At 47.7% G+C, this 27,971-nt stretch overlaps 1 protein-coding gene across 1 annotated transcript in view; it reads left to right on the forward strand.

Annotated features, from left to right (window-relative positions):
* Window positions 1–19,443, forward strand: part of TRPC5 (transient receptor potential cation channel subfamily C member 5) — a 72,268-nt gene extending 52,825 nt beyond the window's left edge. Inside the window, exons 7-10 of the mRNA XM_058814110.1 lie at window positions 15,227–15,433; window positions 16,264–16,305; window positions 17,988–18,077; window positions 18,709–19,443. Of these exons, the coding sequence (XP_058670093.1) occupies window positions 15,227–15,433; window positions 16,264–16,305; window positions 17,988–18,077; window positions 18,709–19,443 (1,074 nt within the window). The remainder of the gene's footprint in view (window positions 1–15,226; window positions 15,434–16,263; window positions 16,306–17,987; window positions 18,078–18,708) is intronic.
* Window positions 19,444–27,971: the final 8,528 nt, after the last annotated feature.

Here is a 27,971-nt window from a genome sequence, read left to right on the forward strand (position 1 = left end):
CGACACTCGAGTGCAGGAACACATGCGGGGATTTCAGGTGTATTTTCTGACAGCCTGTTCCTGGTGGCCACACCTGTGATTATTCTGGGGAGTCAGGCAAGAATTAGTCACTGGAGCTGCGCCAGGAGTGGTGACTCTGCAGCAGCAGGAGCAGTACCAGTGTAAGAACAGCAACCACGGGCTGTTTGCTGCTGGGCAGAGCTGCAGGTGAGCTGGGGTGATGAATGGTGCTCAACAGCTCTGCACTTTAAAGAGAGATGTGGGCCCTCACAGCCTTCAGATGTTCTGGGATAAAAGTACAGAAATGTTTAATACCTCTGGGATTACTTAACACCAAAGGGAGCCTGAGAAAAATTCCCTCTAACTCCCATGTGGGAAGGTGTTGCAGCCTCGAGTGTGTAATGCAGTGTCTGTGTGTAATGTTGGAATAATGGCTTCAGCAGCCAGCATGAAGTCACAAAATTGTTCTGTATATTGTATTTTCTATCCTCCTGTTGGTTGGTATCTCTGTGATTTCAAGCTGGCTCATCTCAGACGGCTGTTCCTGCAAAAGGCTGCAGTCTTTAAAATAAAAATAAGTTTTAAATATGTTTCTGAGAGTAGCGTATGTCTAAATTGGAACTTAGTGCCAGTGTTTGGGTTGCAGGAATCAGGGCATTGGGCACCAACCTCAGGATGCAGTTTTAGATGATGAAATTAAATGGAGTGGATTAACACAAGTGGCTAAGGACAAGAATGAAGAAAAGAATATTTCGCATAGCAAAACAAAAGCTGTACACTTAACAGACATGGCACGTGCAGCTAAAAAATAAATAAAACTTTGACTGTAAGTATAGGGATATTAGATATGGAATTTTATCAATTTTTGCAGGCAAGAGAGCTTAAAAATTAAGGCTCAGAGAAACATAAAGATTTTTCAGCTCCCTATTACATTGTTTCCAAGATAACTTTGGATTTCCCCCAGGTGGCACTTTCAAACTTTTCTTCTTCTGCAAAGCACACAGATTCCTGCACTTTTCTGCAGCAGCTGAACTCCCTCAGCACCGTGGCAGTAATTGCTACCCAGTTTAATTCACAGCACCAGCAGAAATTCTGTTCCCCACTGTGATTTGTGACCCTCAGGACTGTCAGAAAATGTTCCTCTGCTCGCACGACCTGCACAGTTATTACCTGGTGGTTTGGCTAAGGAGGAATTTTATGAATCAATAAACTCAGTTTGAAGTACAACAGCTGCCCAGTCCGTGCATGTGGCAGATTTTGGGGTGGTGGCTGTTCCTCTGTAGAGGTAAGGCTAGCTCCTAAATCTGGTCTCAGAACTAAACTCTTTTAAAGCATCAGGAAATGTTCATCTCCCAGGCTCATTTCAGCACCATTAATTAGAATTTCTTAGAAATTAAGCCATCAGTTTTTAACTCTGTAATGCAGCAAGAAATGAAATTATGCTCTTGCTGTGTTGCCAGTACAAGCTGGGATCAATATTTCTTGAAGCTTTTTATGGTGCAGTGAAACAAGGGGGTTCTGGAAAGAAGATGAAATGGCTCTTCCTTGGTTTGCCAGCTGAGTGAAATTCCCCTCTTTGCCCCTCAGTTTTGTGGTCCTCTGAGCCTCCTGCTGACCAGCACACACATCTGCTGGTCACTGCCCACATGCAGAAGTGTTTGAGGTGCAGGTGACACACTCACACCTCTGCTTTATTCTGCAGCACAGCTCTAATTACCCAGATCTCAATTACTGCGCTCATCTGTGGACCAGCAGTAATTAATTGAAAGGGGAATTCTCCTGCACTCAGTCAGTGCCTTCAGTGACACCTGGACAGGCAGGCAGGACAAGGGGGCATGGCCTTGAGCTAAAGGAGGGTGGGTTCAGATCAGGAATAAGGAAGGAATTGTTCCCTGTGAGGGTGGGCAGGCCCTGGCACAGGTGCCCAGAGCAGCTGTGGCTGCCCCTGGATCCCTGGCAGTGCCCAAGGCCAGGATGGACAGGGCTGGGAGCAGCCTGGGATGGTGGAAGGTGTCCCTATGGCAGGGGGTTGGAATGAACTTTGAGGTCCCTCCCTGTCAGGACCCAGGACACTCCTCTGGCTGCCCTGGGTGATTTGAGACCCTGGCAGGGGGCTCAGAGACCTTGGCACAGAGTCAAAACCACCTGTGCCTTTGATTTTAGCCCATGGAAACAATTACCAACTTTGTGTGAGGATTTACAAGCCACAAGGGTTTGAGTAGAATGATAGTGAATTTGTCACAGGGTGAAAAAGTAGAATTTTGGGGTTTTAGAATGGGGGTTCAAGAGGCAAGATGGAGGAATCTGGGAATGTCCCTTTCTCCTTCTCCTTCTCCTTCTCCTTCTCCTTCTCCTTCTCCTTCTCCTTCTCCTTCTTCTCCTCCTTGTCCTCCACCTTCTGCTGTGATGGTGGCACTTCTGGATTGGTTTAGAGTAGAGACAGACTGTCCAACATAGGTGATAGGTATTGGGAAGTTATTGTAAATAAAGTACATGTGGTTCTTAGTATAAAAAGCCAGCACCACCCCAAGGGCAGGGGCTGTGCCACAACCCGACCTGCTGGACAGAGCTCAGCAGGTCAGAGAAAGAATGGAACAGATTAGAGAAAATAAACAATCTTGAAAAGCAGAACCGAGGAATCTCAACTTCTTTGGTTGTGGGGCTGGGGAAAAAGAGACTTTCTAACACCTCAGGAGCCATTCCAGCTGCAGAAATCTGAGACCTCCCAACCCAGCCCATTCCATGACTCCATGATTTCTGTTCCATTCCCATGTGAAGAAATGCTGGATCCCACTCCTGTTCCCTCCTGAGGAGCTGCAGCCCATCTCTAGAGCAGTGGGATTGATTCCCAAGGCTGAGTGCTCTCTCTGCACCTTGGGGCTGGGTGTGGGGAGAATCCCAGCACATTTTTATTGGAAAGTGAAGGGAAATATGCAGCAGTGGTGTGTTGGGATGCTCCCATACAGCCTGTGTGTGTGAAATCAGCCCTGGAGCCGCGCTCCAGACTGGCAGGCAGCTTAATTGCTTTTTGTTAGCAAGCTAAAGGATTCATTTGAAGGTGTAGAACTGTTTGTCTTTTTGCTGGCTTTGGCCTAATTACATGTAACCCATGGACTTGAATCGCATTGTTAATATTCATCTGGTGTTTGCAGAGCCTCTAAATAGAGGCACTCAATGTGCTCCAGCTTCACAGGCTGCATCTTCTGTTCTTAGCCCAGACAAAGCCTGTGCTCCATCCTGGGATCCAATCCTGCCTCTCCTGTGAGAACTGGCAGCACAATCAGGAGCTTCAGCCTTTCTGCGGCTTTTAATCTTTGAAACCACAGGAGTTTATGTGTCCCTGGGAACCACCATGGCCAAACCATCTCGGGGCTTATTCAGGGCAGAAAAGTTACACTCAAGTAAAAGAAAGAAGAGCTTGCAATCTGTAGATGAGCCCTGGCTGATGTAAGACATTCCAGGGAGGTTGCTGGCATTTATTTTTGGAATTTTCAGGGCTGGGCTCTGGGGGTTGTTGGTGTGGTTAACACCCCAGTGCCCTGCCTGACAGGTCAATAACTCTCTGCCCATTTCGTGTGAGCAGCACAGCAAGGTTTGCTCTTGCTACATGATAGAAGTTGAAGTCTCCAGATGGAACCACATAGGTTGCAGCCCCTGCATTATCCCATCTTTTATTTAGGCCTGACAAGCTCAATTAGCATTATCTTGTGCTTCTGCATCGAGGGGACTCTTGTTAGAAAGGCAGGAGAAAAGGGGAAAAGTGAAAGATAAAGGGAGAATATTACTGAGGAAAAAGCAATGAAATACTAAAAGGGATTTATCTGGGAAGAGCTTTCCCCTGATGCTGAACAATGGAAATAGCTATATTACTAAGAATTCTCTGAAATATGACTTTTTAGCTGCCAGTGCTTCAGAGATTTCCTTTTGCAACACCCTGCAATCTTGCAAATAAATGGATGCTGATCATACAGGTGAGAGAGGATACACACAATCACTCCTAATTAAATGGGGATGTGATTAATAACCTGTTTCTGTTTGCTGGTCCTGTTCCCTGTAGCCACTCAGCTACAATCCCTGTGTTTTGGGGGAGAAAACAGAGTCTTGTCTCCTGAGTCAGTGTTATCTGCACAGCTCAAGGTTCACTTACAGATTCAGGCAATCTCATACATTTATAATCTGTCCCTTCCCTTTGGCTCAAGGATGGATTTAAATGGTCAGGACACAAGATTTTTTAATTTTTGAGCAATTACTCAGTTTTTGGCAGCTAAGCTCAGGCCCTGCATTTAGGCAGGCTGCCTCGCAGAGGTGTTGGGCACCTGCTGCTCCCTCTGGTGCTGTGACCTTTGCAGGCTCAGTAAAGCACACAATCCAGCCCCACTCCTGTGCTGAGGACAGGCAGTTTATGGGCAGCCATAAAAGAGCAGAGCACTGAGGCATTTGGTGCCTGAATTACTTGCACAGAGCCGTGTTCCTGCCAGGAGCAGGGAGGGGACACGAGGAGCAGCAGCCTTGCCTTTGGTTCTGAGGAGATGAGGGAATTCTGAGACTGGGGGAGCCTGGCACCTGCAGAACACCCCAGAGGCTGTTCCAGCCCAGTTTCACAGTGTTCTGCTCCATCCTCAGCAGGACACCGTGACTCACAGGCTGGGTTTTGGTTTCTGTGGTTTGTCCTTCCCCTTTGAAGTTCACCTGCAGCAGCTCAGCTGGAGGAGCCAAGGTCGGACCAAGTGCTTGCACACAGAGTGAAAAGTGGGGAATTCTGCACTGCTCCTTCCTGCCAGGGCAAGTTTGTGCCAGGGAATCATCCTGGCTGTGTCCAGCAGGGAATCCAGGGGTTCCCATCCACCTGCAGAAGGTGGCCTGGACTGACAGACTGAGCACCCTGAGGCCAGAACAGAGAACTCAGTTTGATTCTAAGCTTTGGGAATGGATGCTCAGAGAGGAACAAGCACTTTCTTGAGCCCAGCAGTATCTCCAAGTGTAATGCAGATTTTTATTTTTTTTTAACCCAAGCCATTCTAAGAATCCATAACGTTCTCATTGCTAAAGAGAACTTTCTCATTGCTAAAGTTCTCTTTAGCAATGAGAACGTTATGGATTCTTAGAATGGCTTGAGTTAAAAAAAGACCTTTGAAGATCAAATCCCAGCCTGACTGGCTATGCAGGAAAAAAAAATCAAAGAGAATCTTCTGGAAATAGGGCAAGTAAAAATGAGGCTAAGTTTGTTTATTTTGTGCCTTAGCTCTAACAGAGTCATCAGCACTCCAACACTTTGGGTTATCCATACCTGCTCAGCCCTCCAGTTCCCCAGGACATGTGAGAGTTACTTGGTTCTGACCTGGCTGGAGGTGGTGAAGTTATCAGCACAGATGCCCCTTATCTCTCTGACCTTCAGCGTGAAAAGAGGCTCTTATCAGGCAGTGATGGAGGAGAGAGAATGGATGGCAGGAAGAACAAAGCCTTGGTGATATCTTCCTGCTGAGGCTTTTAGAGAGCTGCTTCTCTGCATGACCTTCCCACTGCTCAGATTTATTTGACTATTAAAATAAAAACTGAACTTAACTGGAATGTGACTGCAGAAACAAAAAGGTGTCAGTTCCCATAATTTAACTGCAAGAAAACCAGCACAATCCCCAGTTCTCTGTGTTTTCTCCAATACAATATTCCCTGGCCTTCTCATTAGCTATCATTGCTTCCATCCAAGATGCTGCTGGGAGATGAAAAATATTTGATATATATCTATATATGTACATATAACCTAAATACATTATGGAATGCAGCACATCGCGAGCCATAATAAAAATTTTAATTATGAATATCTTCTGCACATGGAGGTTATAAATAGCAGAGATGCTAAAGCATGCATTTTCCAAGTACAAACAAACTGATTCCCTGGGGCTGGCAGAAGCAGGGCAGGGATGGGCAGTGCCACAGCTCCTGTGACAGATCTGCTGGGCTGTCCCTGCTCTCTGACCCACCTGGTGTGCTCAGAAGCCACTTGTGGTTTTCCTTTCCATTGCAACCAACCCCATTTCCATAATTCCTGAGCCTCTTTGGCTGTGCTCCAGAGATGGAGTCCTTTACCCAACCCATAACAAAATGCAGGTCCTGTGCTGCGTCTTGTTGACATTGCACAAGTGAGGGGCCTTGGACACTGCAAAATTAAGGAAATTTTTCCTCACTTCCTCCATTACAGTGTGTTCTTTCACGGGCTCTGCCATGTGGGATCTTCCCCAGCTTTTAGGTTCTGAAGGCTCACAGTCCCAGTGATGGTTTATCTGCTGTATAAAACTTTGCATTTGAGGTTTTTTCTTTCTTTGTGTTGTTTGCTTTCCTAAGAGCCTTGCTGCCTTTTGCTAGACTGTCACAGACATCTTTCATGAAAAATCCTTTCCTTGGGATTTTTCCTCCTGAGAAGCTGAGAGGCCTCAGGAACAAAATGTTCAATGGAACATTGATTATCTGCTGCTGTGGAATGCAACCGGTGCATCTGTGATTGGCTCATGTGGTTGTTTCTAATTAATGGCTAATTACAGTCAGCTGGCTCAGACAGAGAGCTGAGCCACAAACCTTTCTTATAATTTCTTTCCTATTCTATTCTTAGCCAGCCTTCTGATGAAACCTTTTCTTCTATACTTTTAGTATAGTTTTAATGTAATCTATATCATAAAATAATAAATCAAGCCTTCGAAACATGGAGTCAGATCCTCATCTCTTCCCCAGTCCAAAAACCCCTGTGAACACGGTCACACCAGACAAGCTCTTACCTGAAGTCATTTACCTGCATCCTGGTCCAAGAATTCCTTTTCCTTGTTTCCCAGTGCTAGTATTTATTTGTGAGTATTTCCTCAGCTTTTCTGTGCTGGAGCCAAATTCCCTGTGTCCCCCCTTGGAGCTGCATCCTGGGGAGCTGCTCTCCCTTTCCCCCCTGTCCTGCCCTGCCTGCTGCTGCAGGGGCTGCTCCAGGTGGGTTTTCCCTGATTTTCCTCTGCCAAGGGCTGCCTGTCCCAGGGCACTGCCCCTGCAGCTGCTGCCCAGCGCCTGCCTTGTGCTCCTCAGTGCTTTCATCGCTTCTCTGGCTGTCTCATCCCCTCACTGTTCTAATTGCTTTTCCTAATGCTAGGTTGTCCTCCTTTAGTAATTTTTTCTTGTATTATTTTGGAGATTGATCCTATTAAGTTCTTACCCCTCAGTATGTCATCCCCAGCTTTGAAAGCAAAGTCATTTGTTGCCAGCTGCAGCTGAATTACCTATGCATTAATTGACTTTGTAGCTTCCTGATTTTCTCACAGACTTTTTTCTTTCTATGACATCCTTTCTTTTGAAAAAAAGTTAAGCACCACTTACGTCAAATACCCTGCTTGGAATTTTGCTGCTTGCCTCTCTGAGCTTGTCACCGAACCCCCGAGCCCTGCTGATGTTATTTCCAGTTTGCCTGACACATATTACAAAATTAACAGCTTTGAAACAGCACAAGAGTTGCCTGTGTGGAGCTCTGTAAAGATTAAATTTCTCCTGACCCTCTTTCTGCAGTGCTTTCTGTTCAGGATACACAAGGGCATCTTTCTTGTGCTTGAAAGCCAGCCCTGATGCATTTTCTGCGCAGTTTCCTTCGCTGGGTTTAGCACAGAGCAATAAAGAGGCACGTGGAGAGAGAAATGTATTGAATAGAGCCTAATGACTTCTCTCAGGCTTTGCAGCACTGCTAATTACACAGCAGAAAAGGCACCTTTGAAGTTGCTGTGCCTCTGGGGCAGCCAGCCTCCCTTACTCAGTAGCCTGCAAGGTAAATGTTCCATCTCCTCCTTCCTTCCCAGAGCAAAGCACAGCTTGGGCACATCCTGATCCTGTGGGGCTGCTGCTGCTGGTGGCTGTTCCCGGGGTGGGACAGCAGCAGAGAGCTGCTCCTGCTGCAGAAATCACTGCAGCACTCCTGGCACAGCCAGAAAGCTTCCCAGCCCTCCTCGAGAGGCACTCAGCCACAGCCTGGTCCCCAGGGCACTGTCAGAGCCATCTGTATCTGCATCTGACAGGCAGCAGCCTGATCCCAGCCCAGCCCGCTGCCTGTTGTGTAATGAAACACAAGAAAGGCTCACACAGCCCTTTCGGTGCCAGCCAGAGTGATGCTGGAGATCTGTGACCGTGTTCACAGGGGTTCTGGGATGAGGGAAGAGATGAGGATCTAACTCCATGTTTCAGAAGGCTTCATTTATTATTTTATGGTATATATTACATTAAAGCTATACTAAAAGAATAGAAGAAAGGATTTCATCAGAAGGCTAGCTAAGCTAAGAATAGAAAGGAATGATAACAAAGGTTTGTAGCTCGGGCTCTGTGTTTAAGCCAGCTGACTGGGATTGGCCATTAATTACAAACAACCACATGAGACCAATCACAGCTCCACCTGTTGCATTCCACAGCAGCAGATAACCATTGTTTACATTTTGTTCCTGAGGCCTCTCAGCTTCTCGGGAGGAAAAATCCTAAGGAAACGATTTTTCATGAAAGACGTCTGTGACAGAGATCTTTGTAGGTTGTTCCTTCCAAGTGGCTCTGGGGAGGATTTGCATTCCAGGAACTCCCAGGAGAAGGGGCAGGAGCCCTTGGGCACCTCTGAGTGGCACAGAGGAGATGGACCATCATGGAGCTGGTCATCCTGGCGTTGTTTGACAGTGGAAAAGTTGGAGGATCTCAGCATGCCTGGCTGCTGAGCATCAAATCACCCCAGCATTTGATTTCATAGAAACATTGGAATTATTTGTGTTGGAAGGGACCTCCAAGATCTTCTTATTCTGTGGAGGAATAAAATGTAAAAAAATAAAGAGTGCAGAAGATAGTCTCGCCCCTGAGGAGCTGCAGCTGTACTAATCCCCAAAGATCCGGAACAGCCCTGCCCTTAACAGGCCACAGCTGTGTCCAATGAGAAGATGAATGCTACAAAAGAGTGGATTAGGTGGTCGAGAAGAGAGTTTGTTGGCTCAGCTGTGAAGAAGAGGGAGTCAGTGCTGTGAGGAGATGTCCATGAGAAATCACCAAGAAGGATGGAACTTCTGCAATAAGATGACAACATTATTCCACCCTTGCCATGGCAGGGACACCTCCCACTGTCCCAGGGTGCTCCCAGCCCCATCCAGCCTGGCCTTGGGCACTGCCAGGGATCCAGGGGCAGCCACAGCTGCTCTGGCACCCTGTGCCAGGGCCTGCCCACCCTCACAGTAAAGGAATTTATCTCAATATCTAACCCTGCCCTGGGAGCTGAGGGTTTGAACTACAGCTCTGCTGATCCAGAGTGCAGGGACACCTGCAAAACCCACAGGATGCCCAGAATCCATCTCAGCCCTGAGCCAACCAAAACTCAGAGCTATCCCAGGGCTTCCAGGGGTGTTAAGAGCCAGGAGATGGGACTCCATGCCTTGATTTGCCACGGGCTTTCCATGGGATGAGCTTCAGCTCCTGTGTGCTAAGAGGAATTCACAGTGATTCCCTGTACCAGCTCCCAGGCAGGAGGGAGCTGCAATAACTCCTGGGGAGCTAAAGGAACCTGGAGCCTGTGGCAGAGTGTCCAGCTCATGCAGAAAGCTGACAGCACCTTCCCAGACAGCTGGGTCAGGACTCACTGCTGTCATTGGCAAAGTGTGCCCCAACCTGCGTGGCCCAAGGAGGAGAGGTGATGGAAATCTTTATAGAAAACATCTCAGAAACTGTAAACAACACATTTTCTACACAGAGATGAGGACGGAGATTAATGTCTGAATTACCATGGATAATTAGTGTAGCAGGTAATCATTTAAAATCTGGCACATCTGTGAATACATCACTTTGACTGAATTAGAAAATATTTGCAACAGCTACAGCGAAATGGCTTCAGCCATCCCACAGGGAAATCTTTGTGGGAGATTAATTCTCACTTCAAATGGCAGAGATTTGCAAGAGGATTATGTGGCCAGGATGACACATTCCCATTGTGCTAGGAAGTGAGACAGGTTTTTTTTCCTCACAGCAGAGCCAGTGCTGGTTTCTTTGAGTTCATGGATTCTTTGAGCTTGAGGGCTCGGCCCTCTTAAGTGTGGAGTGTTTGATAGCTGAAACGCTGAGCAGTGCTTGAAAGGAAATGGTGACAAGAACAAGGGTGAGAGAGACAGAAGCTCTCAAAGAGAGGACACTGAAATCCCAACTTAGATGAAAATTCCTGAAGCAGCAAGGTCAGGCTGGCAAAGCTGGTGAATGTGGGGTTTGAGCTTATTATAAATGTTCCCAAAGAGTTGTCATCTAAGAACACTGCATGAGGCAGCACAGGGCTGGGAGGATGCTGCACTCACTGCTCAGACTCAGGCAGCTCCCAAAAATGTGTTTCTTGCCCAGGGGCTGACAGTCAGTGAGGAAACACCCCAAACCTGGAGCACACCTGGTGGGGCCACATTCCCAGCCATTGCAGGGACTGATGTCCTGGCTGTATGTCCCAGCTTTGAACTGGCTACAGAACAGACACTGAAGTGGTTTTTTGGTGCTCAGCACAGGGAGGAGAGCTCGGGGAGCTGCAGCTCTGTGTGAGGATTTTATTGCTTACAGCACTAAGGAGAGCTCTAACCAAGAAAATGGTGGTTTCCTGGCACGCAAAGACATTGTCAGTAAAATTGAAGTGTCTCTTTGCTGTATATTTCCAACACAAAACTGCTGCCAGGAGCTCTCATCTGATTTGCTCAGGTTCACAAAACATCAAGGTGAATAATTGAGACAGGCTGCGTTTGCAAACTCTGGGGAATTTGCAGCAGCAGAACAGAGAAGGGGAGTGAACACACTTTGAGCTTTTACAGAGGGTCTGGTCTGTCTTTTCAGAGAGGCTGTGGTGCACTTGTTGACTGAGACAGCACAAGAAGAAATGCAGGTGGGGTGAAGGCAGCATGCACAGGCACACCCAGACCAGCAGGGATTTGTTCAGAGCAGCCTCCAAACTTCCCAAGGGAAGAGCCTTGCTGAGCTCCACAGCTCTCAGCCCTAGGAAAGCCTGTGCAGTCACAGGATCCAGAATGGTTTGGGTTGAGATCACCTTTTCCAAGCCTCTGCCATAGCAGGGAAACCTTCCATGAAAGCAGGCTGCTCCAATCCCTGCCCAGGCTGCCCTGGGACACTCCAGGGGTGAAATGTTCCATCCAGCTATTTTACAAATGAAAGCACAAAAAGTTTTTAAAAAAACCCCCACTTTGTGCAGAAAAGCTTTTTAAGCCTTTTCCTTCCTTTCCCAGAAACAAATTTGCAATCCCCAAGGTAGAGATTTGCCTTACCTTCCTCTTCAAACAGCATCCAGCATCCAGTGCCAAACTGCACCAGCCCAGGACGGGCCCTTTGATGCTGTGCTGGAGGAAACTCCTGATCCCACACTGACACCAGGCCTTTGATGGGCTCTGGTACAGGCGAGGGGTGGATTTATCACAGAATATGCTGGGCTGGAAGGCAGCACGTTCACACCTGCTCCTTGTCAGGACCCAGGACATCCCTCTGCTGACCAGGATGGCCAGGACCCTGCCAGGGGGCTCAGAGACCCTGGCACAGAGCCCAAAACACCTGTGGGTTTGATTGTGACCCGTGGAGCAAATTACCAACCTTAGATGAAGGTCAGCAAGCCACAACAGTTTAGGTAGGATAATAGTGAAGTTATCACGGGGTGGAAAAGTAGATTTTGGGGTTTTGGTATGGGGGTTCAGGAGGCAAGATGGAGGGATCTGGGTGTGTCCAGCCTTTCTCCTTCTTCTTCTTGGCCTCCATCTTCTGCTGTGATGGTGGCACTCACAGATTGGTTTAGAGTAGAAGCTCATGTCTAACACAGGTGATGGGTATTGGAAAGTAATTGTAAACATTGTACAGGTAGTTTTTAGTATAAAGACTGTTTATCAGTGCCCTGGGGCAGGCAGAGTGCCTGGAACTGTCCTGCTGGATGGACCTGGGCAGGGCAGGAGAAAATATTTTATAGATAAGAAACAATAAACAACCTTGAGACCGAGAAATGAAGAGCCCTGACTCCTTCTTCAAGTGCCAGGCTGGGAAAAGAGACTTTCCAACTTTTCTTGTGGTCACTCTGACCAGCTAAAGATCCCGACAACTCCTGTGCTGACAATGAACTCAAAAGATCCGTCTCTATCCAAAAGAAGTCTTTGCACCATCCTTCAGCTCCTGCCTTGCCCAGAGCTCCCCAGCTGCCCCAGGCAGTGCTGCCAGGTTTAGTTCCTGCTCAGCCCCAGCAGGGCTGTGTAATCCAGCCCTGGGCTTGTGCAGATCTTCCCCTACAAAATGCTGTAGATGCTCAGACCAGCAACGTGCAGCTGCCACTGAGTAAAGAGCAGGGGAGGTTTAGCTTGGCTATCAGGAAAAATTCCTTTCCCTAAAGGTTTGTCCAGCACTGGCACAGCTGCCCAGAGCAGTGGTGTGGTTCCCCATCCCTGGAGGGATTTAAAAGGAGGGTGGATGTGGCACTTGGGGCCAGGGCTTAGTGGTGGTAGCCTTGGGGAATGGCTGGAGTTGATGATCTCAGAGGGTTTTTCCATGATAAATCATTCTATATCCAGGTGAAGCACAGAAAGTGCAGCTCAGGCCCCTTCTCTCCCCCCTCCCTGGTCCCTCTGGGCTCACCTGGCCTGCAGTGCCCATTGTTCCTCTTGTTTCAGCTCAGGCTGCCCAGACCTGGGAAGGCTCAGGTGGAAAGATGGGCATGAGGGAGCTTCCAGGTGAGGGCAGGGAGCAGCCAGCCCTGCTTCTGGAGGCAGAGACAAATGAACTAAAAATGAGCAGGAATCCTTCCCTTCCCTTCCCTTCCCTTCCCTTCCCTTCCCTTCCCTTCCCTTCCCTTCCCTTCCCTTCCCTTCCCTTCCCTTCCCTTCCCTTCCCTTCCCTTCCCTTCCCTTCCCTTCCCTTCCCTTCCCTTCCCTTCCCTTCCCTTCCCTTCCCTTCCCTTCCCTTCCCTTCCCTTCCCTTCCCTTCCCTTCCCTTCCCTTCCCTTCCCTTCCCTTCCCTTCCCTTCCCTTCCCTTCCCTTCCCTTCCCTTCCCTTCCCTTCCCTTCCCTTCCCTTCCCTTCCCTTCCCTTCCCTTCCCTTCCCTTCCCTTCCCTTCCCTTCCCTTCCCTTCCCTTCCCTTCCCTTCCCTTCCCTTCCCTTCCCTTCCCTTCCCTTCCCTTCCCTTCCCTTCCCTTCCCTTCCCTTCCCTTCCCTTCCCTTCCTTCCTTCCTTCCTCCCTCCTTCCTTCTCTTTCTTTCTGGTGGCAGTTATTCCCACTGCTACAAACTGCCTTTTTTTTACTACCCAGGACTTCATTTCCAGCAGCATCAACTCGTGACACTTGACAGCAATGCTGCAGTTCACCCGTTTATGGGGTGTGATGGTGTTTGAGGAAAAAGGGGCAGGACAGGCTGCACCTCTGAGCTTGCAGAGAACCCCTGTGGTAAACTGGCAGGGGACAATGATGTTCTGGGCTGGTTGAGACCATCTGCAGAGATTAATGTGCTCCTGGGCCACTGAGACAGTCATTCTAAATCCAGGGCTGCATGTAATTTGAATACATTACCAAAATGGAGTTCAGCTGCACCTCACTGTCAAAATGTGAGCATATTTTACCCGTGTCAGGGCGCTGGAGCATGGCCAGAGAGCCAGTGTAGTAATTTTTTGGGTAGATGTTCAGCAATATTTTATTAAACTCCCTGTCCTACACTTCAGTGCCTGCCTGCCAGAGCTGCAGCCCAGCACCCCTCGCTCAATAAGCTGCTTGTTCCAGCCTCGCTGAAATCTCCTCAGAAAATTAAACTCCTGCATTGTCCTTTTCTCCCACCTTGTGCTGTTCTTAGGCTGAATCACTGTGGCTCTGGTTTAATCTGGTGTCAGACACCGTTCGCGCAAATGCTGAAATGTCACAACCATCAGCTTAGCGCTGCTCTGCGGAGGTAACAACACACACTACACCACTTCTGCTCAGTGTGCTGCTGTCAGCTGCGTTCAGCACTAATTATTTCCCCCCTTTTCTGCCTAATGTCAGAATTTCTGCAGAACCTACAAAGCAGTGGCATTTTTTTTACTTTAAAACCAGCACAGAGCAGCATGAGGTGTGGTTTGGGTCCCTGCAGCATCTCTGGCTGCAGGGAGCTGCCTCTGCCCTGGTGTTGGAGGGAATATGCACTGTGTTACTGGGTTGGCTCCACCGTCATTAAAAATTGACTAAATTTTGCTCCCCAAACCCAGATATTCTGAAGTCTGTAAGGTCAGTCTCTTCCATAGCTCAGCATTCCTTTCCTGGGATCTGTATGGAGCCTGTGTCTGTCTGTGCAGCTGTGAAATGGTGGTGTTAACTTCCCACCTCCACTTTGTTGGGGTGAAAAACACCAGGGCACAGCAAGATATCATAGTGATAATATAAACACAAAACCCACCAACCCAAGAGTGAAGTGTCTCCTGGCTTCTGTAAGGATAATGCAGAGGCAGGATGTAAAACACAGCGCACATAAAATGTGTCATTTCCTTATAAGAGCAGAATTAATGGAGGCCGTAAAAAACAAATCAAAAACCACTATGGAAGACCTTTTTTCCCAGGGAAGAATATGAGAATTCATTTGATTTAGACATGAGGAACAGTGGTTTGTGATAATAAAAGTGCTAGCAAAGAGCAAAATAAGAAATGTGTTTTCTTGCTTCTTGCATTGGTGAGCTAATAAGCACAACCTCTTAAGGACAAAGCTGGCCTCTAGCACAGGGAATTCTCCTTGCTGTGTTTTGCTTTATTCTGGCCTTTAGCACAGGGAATTCTCCTTGCTGGGTATTGCTCTCCTCTGGCCTCTAGCACATGGAATTCTTGCTGGGTATTGCTCTCCTCTGGCCTTTATCACACGGAATTCTCCTTGCTGGGTATTGCTCTCCTCTGGCCTTTATCACACGGAATTCTCCTTGCTGGGTATTGCTCTCCTCTGGCCCAACACACAGGATTCTCCTTGCTGGTTTTGCTCTATTCCGGCCTCTAGCACAGGGAATTCTCCTTCCTGGGTATTGCTCTCCTCTGGTCTCTCAGTGGTTGGTATTTTTCACTCCGGTTACATTTCACACCAATTTTTTGACGCCCACCCCCAGCGAGGGTGATGTAAGGTGTGACACTGCTCTGCCTGCAGCTGGGGGAATCCCTCACGCCTCCCCTGCTCAGCCTGGTCCCAGGAACAGCTGCCTGCAGCTGCTGATGGCCTCTGCCCTCCTCCCACAGGACCACGCGGACATCGAGTGGAAGTTTGCGCGGACGAAGCTCTGGATGAGTTACTTTGATGAAGGCGCCACTCTGCCCCCTCCCTTTAACATTGTCCCCAGCCCCAAGTCGGTCTGGTACCTTTGCAAGTGGATCCACAACCAGCTGTGCCCAGGAGATGACTCTGACAACGAACAGAAGAGGCACGAAAACCTGAAAACATTCACAGTAAGGAGCTCACGGGCTTGTGCTTGGTTTCTGGAGGGTTGTGAGGGAGCAGCAGAGGGTTGCTGGATCATCACTTGCTGTGATGGTTTGAACAGACAGGTGTCTGCTTAGGAAGGCAGGAGCCTCCTGTGAAATGGGAAATGTAAACCCCCTCCCTCTGAATTATTATGATTTTGAAACTAAGAAGCTCTCAGGCAAAGATATGGGAATAGGAATAACAGTTCTTTACTAGGAAAAATAAAATAAAAATGCAATCATAAAAAAATCCCCACTGCCAGAGTCAGACCATGCCCTGCCCCCTGTGTGCCAGGGCGGTGTCCCAGCCCCATGCCATGGGGGCTCAGCCCTCCTGCAGTGCCAGCTGTGGCTCTGCTGCAGCAGGGATCCTGCACAAGGGGGGAGTTTTCCTCTGCAGCTCCAGGGCTGCTGCAGATGGGCCTGGGCTCCCTCTGGCCATGCAGGGCAGCAGAAAGCTGCTCCTCTGGCAATGCAGGGGGCAGAGGCTGCTGTGCTGTGCCAGGCTCAGATTGTGCCCAGGCAGGAATGCTTGGCTCCTCCCCTGGGCGGAGCAGCTCCCCATGGGATGCTGGCATTGGCTCAGCCCTGCAGGGACACTCAGTGGCCATGGACAGCAGAGATCTCCTGCAGGGAGGGTTGGTGTGGGAGAGAGAAAGGAAAAACTGCCCCATGGACAGCAGGGAACTGCCCCAGCTCTGACAGATAGCAAATAGAACACACACCCAGCTAAACCTGAGACACTTGCTCAGAGCCATGGGGAGCTCTAAAGGCAGGATCAGACAGGTGACACCCCTGTGCCTTTCTCTTTCCAGGAACGTCACGCTGACAACCTGATTCAGAATCAACATTACCAGGTAAACTTTTGGGCACATAAAGTTTATACTTGCTGTTTCTTTCTCCTCCTCATTTTCCAATACTTCAGTTCTTGCTTGTTTCCAGAATATATGTTGATAAGTGTAGGTCCTCTAAGAGGATTTAGCTTATCATGGATTAAAGCATTTCCTCGTTGGAGGTGGATGGTTCAGTAAATCTGTCCTTGCCTTTCAGCCCCTCTGGAATAGTGGAAAACTTGTAGGTATCAGTGTAGCTGCTGAAGTCAAGGTCACATCCCCATTGCCATCAGGACGTCCTGATTAAAACTATTTCTGCAGCATTTTTACACTCCTGTGTTGTTCCTCTCTTGCTCTTTTTTGTAAAGCACCCCTAACTCAGACTGTGGTTGGGATATTGTTTTGTTAGGGACAGCTCGGGAAGGAGGAATAATTCCTTTATTGAATCTTGCTGGTTTGTTTATTCTCAGCCTGCCTGTCATCAAGTACTCATTAAACTCAACCTACAAAAGGATGAAACTTCATTAAAAACACCAACTTCAGCCCTTGAATTCACTGGGATGTATTATGCCAGCACGCTGGAAGGAAAAAAATTCTCCAAAATGTTAGGTGGTACATTAGGCTGCACTGCCAAAAGCCATTAGTAATTTGTCTTACTTAAGACATCTCCTGCTTTCTGAAGAGCACTTTTATCAGAAGTTGGTGGTTAACATCATTAGTCACCTCTGACAACTGGCATATGGAGCTTTCTGACTTCACAGCACAGCTTAGGGCTGCGACATTGGGATCTCTGAAAAACCTCCCATCAAAGCCTTGTTGCAGACACCATCTTCAGCTTGGTGTTGCTCAGATTGTTTGTGAAGGGGGGGAGATGCAGGGCAGGTTTGGAGCAGTCTCTTCCCTGCACACAACAGGCACAAACAGCCTAGGTGTGTTTTGGCTGGCACACATAAATGTGCAAGCTCAAAGCACCAGTTTACTTCTGGTGCCATCAGAGAGGGACATGAGCGGAGCAAAATGGAGCTCATCCAACCAAAAACATGGGGTGTAGCAGACAGGTGACACAGAGGAGTGAGAGTCCCTGGAGAAGTCACTGAGAGTGTGATTTGGCCCTTCCAGTGCTGCCCACAGATGGTGCAGCCACCCTTAAAGGAGTTTCTGCCCTTGGGGAGCACTCAGGCAGCTGCAGATGTGGTTTGAGGTGAATGTCCATTGACCCATGGGATCCTGGCTGTTCTTCACATTATTTATTGCTAAGATAGGCTCCTTGGCTTCAAATACTTGATAAACCACCTTCAGATGCCAAATTTAGTCCATCACGATACGCAGTGTGCACATGAGATTGGTAATTGTAAAACCTTTCAGCAGCTGAGATTAAAGAGCACATCCAAGAACTGCTTGGAGAGAGCACTCCTAGAATTTTTTTTCTCCATGACTTGCACAGTTACAAGCCCCAGCACCAAACAACTGCTTTGCCTTTAAAACTGAGTTAACAGTTAAAAACTGAGCATCCATAAGATGGGAGCTGTATCACCCCTTCCCAAGGTTTGCTGTGCTTAAAAGGAAGCATTTTGTTTCTGCTGGTGAGTGGTTTTTAACCAGCAGAGTCAGGACAGCTGCTGTTGGCAAGAGCTCAGGGAAACACAGCAAGAACAGAGTTTGGGCTGATCCAGCAATTGAATCACTTGGACTGTTTCCTATTCCAGGAAGTGATAAGAAATCTTGTGAAAAGATACGTCGCTGCAATGATAAGAACTTCCAAAACCAACGAAGGTTTAACTGAAGAAAACTTCAAGGTAATTTATTATTCCTCAATAATAATTTGTTTTATTAATTCAAACAGCCACTTGCAGAGTTTGCACTAACTCGTTAGGGTGATTTGTGATGTGTGGAAATAGAATTGTGACATAGGAGCTCTGAATGTGGGGTTTTGTGGGCAGAGTGAGTTATTATTGAGTGTCTTCCTATATGACCACTTCCCATATTTTAATATACAATGTGCTATGCAGACAAGAGCATTGGAAAAGAGTAGGAGTGAAATATGTGATTTGAGTCAACATCACATTCCCAATCCTAATGCAGACAGAGCCAAAGAATGGGTTGGGGGATATTAAGAACAGTCACCAATGAATGTAAAATTGGGCCTATCAGCCAGGCAGGATTCCTGCCATATTTCAGCAGTTTTCTGTAACTCTTTTATCTGACTTTTTGGGGTGTGCAGAGGGGGTTGATCAACAGGGCCAGTCCCCAACTTTTGGAGACAAAAGCCTTGTGAGGTCCCCAATTCTGTGACACTGGACGTGGGTGTGATGTTCTTGTGTGATTTGGTACCAGCCACTGGCACAGCTGAGCCTTCCCAAGGGAATGTGGTCATTCCTTCATGTCAGATTAGGCTGCTGGGATAACTCCTGTCTCCTCTTGCCCCAGGAATTAAAACAGGACATCTCGAGCTTTCGCTATGAAGTTCTTGACCTCTTGGGCAACAGGAAGCCCCAGAGGAGAAGTTACTCTACCAGCAGCACAGAGGTGTCCCAAAAGGAGGAGACAAACGAGGACAATGCTGCGGAAAAACCCAGAGCCAAGAGTGTGTCCTTCAATGTAGCCAACAAGAAGAAGGACTTCAACGTGTCTGCCCTGATTAAAACCATGTCTGGGATCAACATGGTGGAGGAGAAGCCAAAAAGCAACGGGATCAGCAAGCGCTCGTTCGTGCGCAACGGGAACCGCGTGCAGAGACTCTCCAGCTCCAAGAAGGAATCCTTCAAGAGGCTGGGCCTGCTCTTCTCCAAGATGAACGGCCACGTCCCCGAGCCCAGCTCAGAACCAATGTACACCATCTCAGACGGCATCATCCAGCCACACTACATGTGGAAAGACATTAAATATTCTCCCATGGACAGAGAGAGAGAAGAGAATTGTTCCAAAAGTGAAATTAACCTCAATGAGGTGGCCTACAGTGGGAACACGAGACTCACAGGACAGAGCAAGGAGTGCCCTGTGGTTTGTACCAGTTCCCTTCACTGTGCTTCCAGTATCTGTTCCTCTAACTCCAAACTCATAGACTCGTCAGAGGATGTGTTTGATTCATGGGGAGAGGCCTGTGACTTGTTTATAAACCAATGGAAAGATGGGCAGGAGGATCACGTTACCACCCGGCTCTGAGCAAAGCTCTCTTCACTCTCACTGCAAAACTCAGCCAAGTATTGGTAATTGTTTGCTCTCATCTGGTTCAGCATCACTGTTTCCTTTCTGTCCACAGGTGAAAAAAAAAGTGTAAACCTACTCATGTTATAGCCTATTTTATAGCCATCTGCACCTTTTTTAATTTACTTCTTTTTTTTTACATTCACTAATACTAAAATAATGGTTTCACCATTTATAAGGTTGCCATAAACCACAGGAATCCCTCTGGATGCAGTCTTAGTCTCCAAACCCCACAGACCTGAGGCATGCAGGTGGCTGAGGAAAGGATTTCTCCAGTGCTCCCATCACCATCCCACGCCAGCTGGGTTCAGTGCTGCTGTCCAGCACCATTGGCTCTGCATCCTGCTCAGTGCTCCTCATCAACACAAACAGCTGCTCAGCAGGAGGCTGAGAATCACACTGAAAATGTTTTTAAAAGGGTTTTGACCTTTAACTGGTGTTTTTTTTCCCTTTAAGCAATATGACTTCTTTTGGTTGTGCTTGTTTTTTCAGGCCAATATATTAATATTGTAAGGTATTACTGAATATGAAACCCCTTTGATCATCCACCTGGAACATGTTTTTGTTGCTAACATATTTGCTTATTTACCTAATTTCCCTTTTGGGGAGCAGAAGGACTTTCCAATTAGGCTGACAGTGGGAGCCAGCACCTGGCCTTGCCTCCAACTCCTGTGTAGATGAACTGAAAAGAAAAACAACCCAAAACAACCCTGGCTGCTTGAAATACAACCCTCAGAGTAGTTTCTAATAGGCTGAACCAAAACCCAGCTCTAAGCCTTGCCCTTATTTTGCAATTCCTAATTTTGCTTCCAGTGCTGCATTCACTTTTTGCTGCCTCTCTGATGGGTGCCAGGGGAAATCCATCTCCTGAGGGAGAGAATCTTCCCTGGGCCCCTGAGCTGCAGGTCTGAAAAGCAGCCTGAGCAGCATGGAACAGCTCTGCAGGTCCTTCTCTGAGGTGCAACAAAAAGGAGTGTGCCAGGAGGTGAATCTTTTATTATCTTTTATTTCCCCAGCTGTGGGGGTGTCTGGACAGAGCTTAGCACTGTCACTGCTGCTGTCTCAAGGAGCATCAAAGTGGGGGAAAACCACATCAAGGGCAAGGTGGTTGAATTCCTAACAGGGATTTTTTTAGGGGGTGTTATTTTAAGTTTTTAACAATGGGATACTTGAACTTTATTCTGCAGTGTTGCTAAGGAGCACAGATGATTTGTACTCACCTCAGAGCTGGTCTTGGTCAGCTGCTTCCCAGGAGCTCAGGAATGGGTTCATTCCTGTCCCCATTCCTGTCCCATTCCTGTCCCCATTCCTGTCCCATTCCTGTTCCCATTCCTGCCCCATTCCTATCCCCATCCCTGCCCCATTCCTGTTCATTCCTGCCCCATTCCTGTCCCCATTCCTGCCCCATTCCTGCTCCCATTCCTGTTCCCATTCTTGTCCCCATCCCTGTCCCATTCCTGTTCCCATTCCTGCTCCCATTCCTGTCTCCATTCCTGCCCCATTCCTGTCTCCATTCCTGTCCCATTCCTGCCCCATTCCTGTCCCATTCCTGCCCCATTCCTGTCCCCATTCCTGTCCCCATTCCTTCCCCATTCCTGTCCCATTCCTGTTCCCATTCCTGCCCCATTCCTGTCCCATTCCTGCTCCCATTCCTGTCCCATTCCTGCCCCCATTCCTGCCCCCATTCCTGCCCCATTCCTGCCCCAATCCTGTCCCCATTCCTGCCCCATTCCTGTCCCATTCCTGTTCCCATTCCTGTCCCCATTCCTGTCTCCATTCCTGCCCCATTCCTGTCCCCATTCCTGTCCCATTCCTGCCCCATTCCTGTCCCCATTCCTGTCTCCATTCCTGCCCCATTCCTGTCCCATTCCTGTCCCCATTCCTGCAGGGCTCTGCTCCCAGGAGGGGCTGAGGAGCTCCAACGTTTCCCCAGGGTGGCTGCCAGCACTCACCTCACCTGGGAGCTGGGTTGTGAATTGCCTCTGGAGGAACAGAATGCTGGAAAATCCACACCTGCCCCTGGAGCGGGTCAGACTCCATCAGCAGGGGCAGGAGCAGCTCTGCTGGGAGCTTGGGGGGTCAGGGGGATGGGAGATGCTGGAACACCTGCAGCTTTGCCTGAATTTTAACCCTGCCTCCCTTCTCTTGTGGGGGCAGACTCCCCATTGTGGGGTTTTCCCTTTGGGCACTTGTGCAGCTTCACCCAGCAAGTGGAACAGAGAGAGAAAGCACCCCGAACCTATGGCAGTGTTCAATGCAGACCCAGGGCAGTGTTCAGTGTTCAGTGCAGACCCAGGGCAGTGTTCAATGTTCAGTGCAAACCCATGGCAGTGTTCAGTGCAGACTCTGTGGCTCCTCTGTGGTGTTGGAATAAACCAGCAGCAAGGAGCAGAGACTCCAAGCCATTTCTGTATTCCTTGCTTATGATGACAGCAGTCTTGTTCTCAGCAGGCAGTGTAAAAACCCCAAATATTTAAGCCTCTGGATGTGTTAGTTAAGGCAGAGTGAAAGGCATTTTTGTATCAACAGATTTCGGGCTTTCACGCTAATTGCAGGGTTAGGGTTGTCTTTGAAAACGGCATTTCCTCTTCCCTCATGGAAGGCTGAGCAAACTGACATTGGTGGTACACAAGGAGAATTGCAAAACCCAAGGGGGAGCAGCTTGCTGATCATTGATTCCCTCAGGAAATCAGACACCCTTGGCTGGGGGAGCAAATCCATGGATGGGGCAGAGCCATGGGCAGAACCCACCAAGGCAGTGGTCACAATAAACGCCCCAGAGGTCAGGAAGCCAAACTGAGCACATTTCTGCAAGGATAAACATGAGCAGGAGGTGCTGCAGGGGTGCAGGTGGGTGAATTTGGGTCCTTTGGTGCCTCACCTAACCCACTCTGCAGTCTGGGAACTCTGCTTGACGAGGGGCCAGAGAATCTCTGTGGCATTTCCTGGGTAAGGAGGAGGAATGAAAACAATTCAAGTCCAGTTATGCAGATTACATCAAATTGGGCCAGAAGCTGGGTTTGTGTCCTTGGACAGCAGAAAGGCTTTGAAGTGCTCAGTGAGAGCAAGCACCCAGCGCTGGTGACGCTCACACGGTGTCACTCCAATGCATCACCAGGTACAAACAGCACAAAGAGACAGAATTAACTCAGCAGTGCTGCCCCCAGAAATGCAAAAATCCCTTCCCTGCAGGCTGTGTGAGTCAGATTGCCCTGCTGGTGCAGAAAGGGCAGGGCTGGGAGCTGCCCCATGGCCGTGGAGGGCAGATCTGGAGGGGGAGATGCTCTCTGGTCCCCTGGCTGGGGCTCCCTGGGCTTTGTTTCATGACTGAGATCCTTCCTTGCTCCCAACTATGAACGAGTCTGAGGTGACTCTGGAATTCAACACCAATATTTGATTTGGCTGTGATTAATACACATGTCCAGGAATTTGAAAAACTCAAATTGGTCCCCCCTAAAAGGCAAAATTCTCTTTGATTGCATCTATGCATCCCTGTAGATAGCAATAGACTTTGGAGCAGCTGGTGAATTATTATTATGCTAAAACAGGAGCTTCAGGGGAGTGAAATTGAAGTAGCTTCTGAAAAATACATTTGATAAAAAAAACCTCACCCAGGTATTGCTTAATTCACTTGCAGCACAGTATTTGGGACTGCACCAGTATTTTTCTGCTTTCAGTTGCTCAAAAAATGAAAGCATCTTTTAGTGAAAGTTGTTCTTTCCTGCAGAGAAATCAGTGAATGACCCCTGTGCTGTCTTGGGTCAGGGTAGGAGCTGATGGAACACTTGAGGAGTTAAACTTTTCCTTGCCTCAGCTGGTTCACACCTGGCCTTTATTCTGTGGGCTTCAAGAAGGACCCTTGTATGTATGCAAGGAGTTTGGAGTGAGGAATAACAGAGATTTTTCAACCATTTGCCCTTTTTTAGGTTTCTTGCTCTTGAAGTTGCATTTTTTTCTCACCTCCCATCCCAGTGTCATTTTCACCTGGCTTTGTAAAGCAGCACACCTGCAAATGGTCATGGAATTATGGAATGGTTTGGGTTGGAAGGGACCTTAAAGTTCTTTTTCCAGCCCTCCTGCCATGGGCAGGGCCCCTTCCACAAGGCCAGGTTGCTCCAAGCCCTGTCCTTGGACATTTCCAGGGATAGGGCATCATCACCAGTTAAAAAATTAACAAATAACACCCAGGGTTAAGAATTTAATAGAGCTGGGAGGTGTTTGTACTCAGGTCAGAGATTACCTAAATTGCTTCAAGAAACAAGAAATCAACCGAATTATCAGCGCAGGTTATTTGGATAACTGCATTTGTACATGGCTCACTCGCTGGTAAATATGTAAATAGTGCTGTGTTTGTACCTGTGTCCCCTCAGAGGAAGCACGGGCAGGTTCAGAGCCAGGAGGGAGCTCAGCTCCACTCCCTGCTCTGCCTCTGCCTCCCCTGTGACCTTGGGCAAGTCACTCAGCCTCTGGAATGCCTCAGTTTCCCCATCTGTAAAATAGGGATAATAATACTCACCTACCTCGCAGGGGGGGTTAGTTCAGTGTTTAGAAGCACTTTGCAATTTAAAGGCGCTATATACAGTACGTAGGTAACACTGGTAGCAGTAGTAGGTACTTTTATTTTCTTACAATTAATTCAGGTTAGGATTTTACTGTTATGTCTGTTATGATAATTTTCCATGTAGGAAACTCGCATGGTTTCCCCATGAAGGGAATTTAGGGGACTTCTGCAGTAGACAGAGAGCAGGAGCAGCATACCCTGGAAGCCTAAATTCTGCCACCTTTGCTTTTGTGATTTATGCCTCACCCCTAATGTCACCTTCCTTATTTGTGTTCCACCCCTTTCCCCACAGCCCCTGTAACATGATTTTTAGCAGAAACAGCCACTGTAAATATTAAGAGTATTTAAATAAATATATTAATGTATGACTATAAACCCTTACCTTTGAAAGAGGTTAAAATTGGTTGGTACAACAGCATTCTAAGCATGGGGAGGGCTCCAAGGCAGCTCAGCACTGGTGCACACCAGGGTAGGGCTATGGGGAAGTTTCACATCATCACCTCTGTGATCATCACCTCTCATCCCATCACTGGCAGGACAGCTCACAAGGAGGGCAGAGGGAGGCTGGGACTGGAGCAGGGTGGCCCTGCTGCCTGCTCTGCCCCGGGAGAGGGGACAGCAGCTCTGGGCACCCACCCAGGCAGCAGAGGGTAGCCAACACTGTGGCTGCTGGGGGAGCCTGGACAGCTGGACACTGTCCCTGCATCCCTGGGAAGGGCTCCGCACCCAGATTTCTCTGTACAATGTGTTTTCTTTAGTGTTCACTCTGGATGAAGGTCTTTGGCTTGAGCAAGAGGAGCTCTAAGAGGGGACTGGCAGGGCAAGGGCACTCTGAGCACTCTGAGCTCCCTGCCAGGGACAGGAGCACGTGCAGGTCCCTGCCTGGGGACCTGGATGTCATTGACAGGGATATCTGCACAGTGACAGCAGTGTAAGCAAGGATCTGGATCACCCCTGGGGTGCTGGAAACCACCCAAGCACTCGCTGCTCTCACACCATGACGTCTCTGTCCCCTTCCCTTCGCTTTGGTGTTGCTCCTTTCCTTTCCAAAGGACCCAAATCCCAAAGAAAAGCACATTTCAGTTAACCAGGAGGAGCTCAGTGCTGGTTGAACTCTCCTTTAAGCAGTCAGCTCCTCCTGCAGTGCCCACCCCTGTCCCACAGGCAGACAAAGCTCTGTGCAGCCTCCGAGGCTGATTCCCAAAGGATCAGGACCCCCCCCCCCTCCCACCTCTGCTGCAGTTCCACACACAGAATGGCAAAAATCCATCAAAACCACCCCAGCCACCAGGGCTGCCTGCAGTGAACGAGGGTTGGGTTTAACTGAGCCCTCCTGGAGGTGGTTTTGGGATGGGTGCCCTGCCCCTCTTCCCCCAAGGAGCATTTCCAGCCCCAGCTGAGGGAGGGGCCAGGGCTGCTCACACCTTCCCAGGTGTGCTGCAAGCATCAGGCACTCTAATTAATGTCATGGTGAAATTAATTGGAGTCAGCAAGACTGCGGTGGATGATGAATCCACTCTCTGGAGAAGCATCTAAAATAAAGTGTCCCCCAACAGAATCTGCAGTTTTCAGTGAATGTGTGACTTGAAACAGCTATAAAGTCACTTCCTCACTGGATTTTTTTGGAGGAGATAGAGAATACTCTGGGCTAGCCACATCAGCTTATTTCCTAAACATTTATAATTCGATTAAATTATGTTTTCACACTTTCCCCATTTCAGGCCCTTTTTACAAAAAGAGTAATTTCTACACTATTCGTGTAACTGCCTCCACCCAGACCAACAACTGCTCTGGAGGCAATTCATGACCAAGAACCATTGTTCTAAAAAGAAAACATGTTTCATCTAAAGAAGTACACTTAAAAAGCAAAAAGCATTTGATCCTCATCATCCAAACCTTTGATAGCATTTTGTGCTTCAGGGAAACATTTTGACCTGCCTGCTCTGTTGTTTTTTGTTTGTTTTTTTTTTTTTTTAAGGTGTGCAAAGCAAAACGAAACCCCCAAGCAGAACAGCAATAGAGCTCAAACCACACAGAATTTCACATCTAGTTCATTCCTCCCATACAGAATCCTGCTTTGGGCTGGAAGGGACCCCTGTCCCACCCTCTGTGTCCTGCCAGCCCCTTCTCCATCAGTGCCACCCATGGGGACACCAGCACAGCCTGCTTTGGGGATTGTTTGGGGCATGTTTTTAATTTCCATCCCATTGGAAGCATTCCCACATCAGCAGCACCCCTGAGGCAGCAGAGATGCTGTGCCCAGGGCTCAGAGGTGCCCCAGGAGGAGCTGACAGAACACTGTGATACCTTTAGCCAGCAGAGTGAGGCCTTGTGACTATAAATAGCTGTTTTTCAGCAAGGGGGCACTTTTGGGTCTTAGCTGTTTTTTCTGGCTACTGTACAGTTATTTAAAAATTCCTGAAGGTGTTTATAAGGCAGGTCTGGGAGCTACAGGGCTAAGGATTTTGAGAAGCAAAAGGCAGTAGCAGATGCTTGAGTATTCTATTTTCTATATGAGAGCCCTGGAGACCTGGGCTGACTCCGAAGTTTTTTTAGCAATCAAGTTTTATTGTCAAATTAAATCTTCATTAATAAAAAAAGCAACCACAGAAACAGCCTTCACACCCAAGCATATTTTAGAATGCCATTTTATTTCATGGAATAACAAAAAAAAAAAAAGAGGGTTTTTTCCATCCTCCCACCCCCTTCTTCTTTATTTTAGTTTTGCTCAAAAACTCCAAGGCCTCTTCCAGGCAAAAGAGCTTTTACATGTTGTAAGAATTTTGTGTATGCAAAGACAGAACGGGGACCTCAGAATCTGCCAGCTGAGTGGTAACAGCCACCCCTGGAGACAAGGGCAAGAGCAAAAAGCAAAAACAGATGCTTAGTTTTATGTACTTTTCTACTTGCATCTCTTCCACCCCTAGTGCAGACTCCATGACAGACCCTCGTATAACCTGTACAAAATGAAACTATGTACATAACAAATGAAATTATTTATTTTATGTGTATTTTTAGCTTAACTGTAAACTGAAAAAAAAAACCCAAATAAAAAGCATTTAATTTTTTTTCCCAAAAAATGTAAGCCTATTGAAAAATCAAGGTGTTTCTACCTTTTCAGATGTAACATTTCCAGCTGCCTATTGATAATAAACATTTATGAACAGCAACAGATCTGACATTTTAGAGTTTTTAAAAAACAAGTTCAGCACAGACTTCTCAAGGGCTGTCAGAGGTCAGAGGAGCACTTAAAGGCTCTGATTCTATGGAGACTTTATTGGTATTTCAATAAAAAAATGACATCTCACAGTCCTGCTTGCCTCCAGTGAAGCTGATCACCCAAATTTGAGCAAGAGCTGAACAACACCTGCTTGGGGGGAAAAAAAACCCAAACCAAACAACAAAACAGCCCCAAAATATTCATTATATTTTGGCTACAACAGAAAATAGCAACCCACTAGAAGCGTTGGTAAATAAAATTCACCACATGAATGCAATTACTCCTGCACGGAAAAGTCTAAGTAAGTGTAATTTCATTTTAATTTACCCCCCAAAGATATCCTCAGCCCAGCACAACTGCATTGGCCACACAATTAGCAATATAGCTAATAGTGTAAGGGAGTCATTAAGCAACAACTTAGAACTGTATTAACATAATTTGCTCCTGGAAAGCTGTTCTCCAGCAAATCTCATTAAAGTCCTGGAGATACATTTCAGGTTTCCATCTCTGACCAGAGGCTTTTGGTCAAGCTTTCAGGACAACAAGAGTTTCCACAAGCTGAACCACAGCAATTCCCTTCCCTTGGGATGCAGAAGATTCCTGCACAAGGGAGGCAACGTGGACACACAAATTAACACTGACCATGGCAAAAGCTGTACAAAATCCAGGCATCCACAGTGGCAGAAATTTAAATATTCACATAAA

The sequence above is a fragment of the Ammospiza caudacuta genome, chromosome 14 (genome assembly GCF_027887145.1).
Source record: "Ammospiza caudacuta isolate bAmmCau1 chromosome 14, bAmmCau1.pri, whole genome shotgun sequence".
Classification (NCBI taxonomy): Eukaryota; Metazoa; Chordata; class Aves; order Passeriformes; family Passerellidae; genus Ammospiza; species Ammospiza caudacuta.